This window comes from Camelina sativa, chromosome 8 (assembly GCF_000633955.1).
Source record: "Camelina sativa cultivar DH55 chromosome 8, Cs, whole genome shotgun sequence".
In the NCBI taxonomy this organism is placed as follows: domain Eukaryota; kingdom Viridiplantae; phylum Streptophyta; class Magnoliopsida; order Brassicales; family Brassicaceae; genus Camelina; species Camelina sativa.
Window position 1 is genome coordinate 19303841 of NC_025692.1, and position 5334 is coordinate 19309174.

At 30.1% G+C, this 5334-nt stretch overlaps 1 protein-coding gene across 1 annotated transcript in view; it reads left to right on the forward strand.

Moving 5' to 3' along the window:
- Positions 1 to 1955, forward strand: part of LOC104709699 — a 2355-nt gene extending 400 nt beyond the window's left edge. The window contains exons 2-4 of the mRNA XM_010426269.1: positions 7 to 916; positions 986 to 1545; positions 1632 to 1955. Coding sequence (XP_010424571.1) covers positions 7 to 916; positions 986 to 1545; positions 1632 to 1955 — 1794 coding nt within the window. The remainder of the gene's footprint in view (positions 1 to 6; positions 917 to 985; positions 1546 to 1631) is intronic.

Below are 5334 nucleotides of genomic sequence, written 5' to 3' on the forward strand. Positions count from 1 at the left end.
TGGGAGCCTCCATATGAGAAAACCGAAGCTGGTGACAAGATCACTAAACCTAAGGCACGCTGGACAGTGGAAGAAAAGAACTTGTCTAAATACAATGCTAGGGCTCTTAATGCTATCTTTGGAGCTATTGATGATGATGAGTTTAAGCTTGTTCAAGGTTGTGAATCAGCTAAAGATGCTTGGGACATTCTGGAGAAGACCCATGAAGGAAATTCAAGTGTCAAAAGAACAAGATTAGACCAACTTGCATCTCAGTTTGAAGTCTTAAGAATGGATCCAGAAGAATCAATTTCACAATTTAGTGCAAAATTGAGTGTTATTGCTAATGAAGCAAAGAATCTTGGTAAGATCTATAAAAATACCAAGCTGGTTAAGAAATTAATTAGATGTCTACCTTCTAAGTATGCAGCTCATAAAGCAGTTATGAGGGTATCTGGCAACACATACACCTTGAAGTTTGAGGATCTCGTTGGTATGCTAAAATCAGAGGAGATGAAAGTTTCTGAAGAATTGAGAATTCATGGTAAAGGAATTGCATTCAAGGCAGATGACAGGAGTGATCAGTTGAAAGAGATAAAAGATAACATGTGCTTGATGGCAAGAAACTTTGGAAAAGCTCTCAAGCGTGTTGAAAAAGGACAGGGACGAGAATTAGCTTGTTGGAATCAAACTGCTACAGAGAGGTCTTGTTCTAGGCCAAATATATCTGAGAAAGAAAAATCTAATCGGAGAAAAGAGATTCAATGTCTTGAATGTGGTGGTTTTGGTCATTACAAACTTGAGTGTCCAATGGTTAAGCGCAAGGAGATGAAGTGCTTTGAATGTAAAAAGATTGGACATTTAAAATCAGAATGCCCAAACATGGTGAAAGGAAATAAGATTGCATATGTTAGCTTTAATGATTCAGAATCAGAGAGTGATGTGGATGAAGAAGAAGGAAAAATGTTGAATCTTTTTGCATATAGTGCTAAAAGTGATGATATAGCTGATGAAAGCTCATATGATGATGATGAAGAGTCAATTTCAAAAGAGAGCTATTGTATTCTGTATGACAATTGGGTTCAGTTGTGTAATGAAAAGTTGCTACTTGTCCAAGAAAAACTGAAATTGGAAGCCAAAGTCAATATGCTTGAAGATAGGAAGCGTGAAGTATTGATTGGTGAGGAACTCCCTCCTGCTGAAAAGGAGTTGTTTGAGAGGAAACTGAGAAATCTGCAAGAAAAATATAGTTTGGAAAAAGAAAAAGCAACAAGTCTGGAAAGGGAGCTGAATGAGAATCACAAGAAGATTAGGATGTTGAATAATGGTGGCAAAAAGCTTGATGAGATACTATCTATGGGAATTGTAGGATCTCAGCATCGAGGTCTGGGTTATCATAAAGAGGAGACTGTTGAGCTGTTATCTCGTGATAAATCAGTAAGCTTTGTTAAGAGTAATTCAACCCATGAAACCGAGTCAAGTATTCTGGGAAAAGTGGTTCAACAGGAAGCCCCTGTAGCACTAACCAGGAACAAGTTCAATCTATATCCGCTCCTAAGCAAAAAGGTTGGACTAAATCCAAGCGAGGAAATAGGATTTATGAATGTTTTCATTGTGGTAAATCTGGTCATGTCAAATCTTTTTGTTACAAGTTTAAGAACAAGATCAATGAGCTTTGGATGGCTAGGAAGTGCTTTATCGATCCATCTCACTTTTGCAAAGTCTGGGTTGCTAAACAGGATCTTTACAGTAAGGTTTCCGAACATAATGAAAGACAATATAATCAAATAATCCATGAAACTGAGGAAATCAACCTATTTTGCAATCTCTCGAAGATAATCACTGAAGACGATGTTGGGGTTGAACCTGAGGTTCTACAGAAGCATGTTGCAGACCACCTGTACAAGAAACAGTCACAACTGAATCAACTAGATCCAATAGTAATGATTGGAATGATGAATCATCAGGAGTCTTAGCTACATCTATACAGTTGCAAAGTCATAAGAATCAGTCTGCTGCAGTTGCATTTGTTGAGCAAACCATTTGTCATGTTGAGCTGAATTCTCAAGGAGTGCTGCAACATTGTTTTGTTTCAAAGGTTGAATCTAAGAACATTATAAAAGCTCTTGAGGATTATTTTTGGTTCAAGGCATGATAGGAAGCTTGTTGTGTCTCCCTACATATATGTCTTCATCCTTGTTTTTATATGAATGTGCACTCACGCTGGGGGAGTATGATGAGATGATGATATTGGTGATGATGGTGATGTTATAGTTGATGAGGTTTATGGTTTTGGAAGATTCTAGTACTATTCATATCTGGAGCTTGAGTTGTCACATTCAAATAAAAAGGGGGAGAATGAAAGCATGAAGATTTTGGTTGCTATAAGGCTGGTCTGTAGGATCCTGGAAGACAGGTTCACACGTCTGTAACAGATATCGAGTGACGTGGCTGTGTTTTTAGAGACTCTTTGATTAGAGAACAAGTTATTATCATATATATTAAGAAGATTTGGACTTATCCTTTAATAGGAAAGTAGGTCATCGGAGGTATCCTATATATTGTGTTATTGGGCAAACATGTTGTTTGGCCGTTCAAAGAATAATTTTGAGAACTAAGCGAATAAGCTTTTAGAGTTCTTAGGGATTTTGGTTAGATTAAGAATTGGTCAGTGACAAGTCGTGTTGACTGTGTGTAAATCTGATTAAACATATCTTGTATGATTATTTAAGTGATTGTTAATAAGAAAAGAAGTTTTTTTTAATATTGGCTGCATCTTCATTTTTACAAATTTAGCTTTTGAACCATGCATGTCCATGATTCTTCTTCCATTCAAATATGTTAAATTAAACAATCTCTAGGTGTTGAAAATTCGTGGTATTAAACTATTAATTTAGCTAAAATATAGTATAACTGAGTCCATGTTTTTTATAATTGTGTTTTTTTTCTTCTCTATAATTTTAAATCATATTCATACGCTAAACCAACTTATAGTATATATTATCCCCTATATAATAAAACGAAAGTACACAACATTTTTTTGTAGACTATATAATAGATATATTTATGATTTTTTGGTTATAAACTTGTGACCTATGTGTATCATAATATACGGGTTAGTCTGATTTTTGGTAAGTAAGGATAGTATGGATTTAGTTAATTATAGTAACATATAAATCAATTATAAGCAACATTTAAAAGATAAGGAAATCTCTCAACCTAATTAAAACAAAAATATGTGATTCTTCTTTCACATTTATTTTATTTTATATTTAAATTATTTTAATTTTTTTATCTAATATATTTAGTTAATAAAATTTATGATTTTTTCTGCATATGATGTAATTTAAATTTTTTAAAACGGACATATATTGCTCAACTGATGAATAAAAAACATATATAAAATGCAGAAAACTAGACAAAGATTCAAAGTCATATTAATAAAAAAGAGACCAAAATGATTCTGAATATGAACGAGCAGAAACCTTGCTTTATCAGGCATTGAAATTAAAAAAATATATACATTTTATTATGTTTCTTTATTTTAAAGAATTTCAACTTTTAATAACTTTAAAAATTCAAATGTATAACTTTTTCAAAATTTTAAAGATTATTAATATTTCAACTATTAAAACATTTGTCTTTTTATAAATTGTTTAAGATATGAATAATATTTAAACTTTATAAGAAGTTCAAATATTATAAGTATTTCAATTTCTAAAATAATAAAATTTATTCAAACATTTTCAATTTTAATAATATATACGAATTAAAATATCACATGTCGGGTTATATGGCATGACATGTTTGAGTTGATATTAATAGAAAATTAAAATGCCACTAATTCAGTGCTACACGAGTAAAATATCATCTCATTATTTTGTGAACTTTTTAAAAACTTTAAAGATTATTCAGATTTCAATTATTAAATATTTAATTTTTATAATTGTTTAAGATATTAAATTATTTAAACTTTATACGAAGTTCAAATATTATAAGTAGTTCAATTTCTAACCAAAAAGAAACTTTATTAACACATTTTAAAATTTTAAAAATATATTTAGATTTTTATGAAGTTTTTTCTGCGGTGTACAACAAATTAAAATATCACACGACGAGTTATATGGCTAGATATGTTTGAGTTGATATTAATAGAAACTTAAAATGTCATTGATTCGGTGCTACATGGATAAAATATCATCTCTTTATTTTGTTAACAATATAAATATTAGATTAATAGACCAATCTAATTAAATCGATTAATTAATATGTAACAAAATAATTAATATGTGGTATAGTGTAGGTTAAGTCATATAATTAACAATCAAAATACAATATACAATTTTAAAAACTAAACAAATCAAATAAAATTAACAAACAGAAATTAATATTTTTATCAAATAGCTAAAACTGCAGTGTACTGCGGGTCAAAATCTAGATATACTAGAATAGATCTTACAAAATATATGTTATTTTCATAAGTTATATTCAACATATGATTTTATGGCATATTGTTCAAGAAAAAAAAATTTTGTTTGAGGAATTTTTTTTTTAAAAAACAAATTAAACAATCATATATAAAACACTTTCAATAAAAGTTACAAAATAAATAAAATAAATGTTAATCCATGCTTTAGCACGGTCCAATTCTAGTATACTAGAAGAAAGACGACGGTGCCTACTGCCTACCAAATTCATTGATTTTATTATTGGTGGGTTTTCCCCCTAATAATCTTATTTCAAATATATTTGTATATAGTATAGAATTTGAATACGACACACGAGACAAGAAAACAATGTAATTTAAAAATCGAATGTTAACAAGATTATTAATGTAATGTTCTTTGATATCACTTTCGTTGTTGTGGTGCTATAATGTTATTGACTTATTGTTATCGATGTATCATAGCAATACAAACACATAGATATCTGTCTTTATTTTTTATTCCTTTAAATATCCGTCGACTGCACATCGCAAAAAGAAGTTTTAGATTCCAGTGCACACTTGAGAAAAAAAAGATCATTTCGTAAATAGTCTAAATACATTACAAAGTCTTGATCTCAATTTAAATCTAACTTATTTTTGATCGTGTAATAGTCAAATTATAACTTTTTTTCTTGAACAACAAGTCAAATTCTAACTTAAAAATTAAAAAAATATAACATCTTTCTGATAGTGTAAATACTAAATAGTCAAATACTACTCTAAAGATGTATAATGTCAAAATATTTTTTTGGATGCAACCTGGTCTGGTGATCGATTTGGCTTTGCTGTGATCTGATTGCATTCTGCCATATAAAACAAAAGAGTATGCATGCTTTGAGATTTGATTTAAAATCTGTCGTCGAATCAGT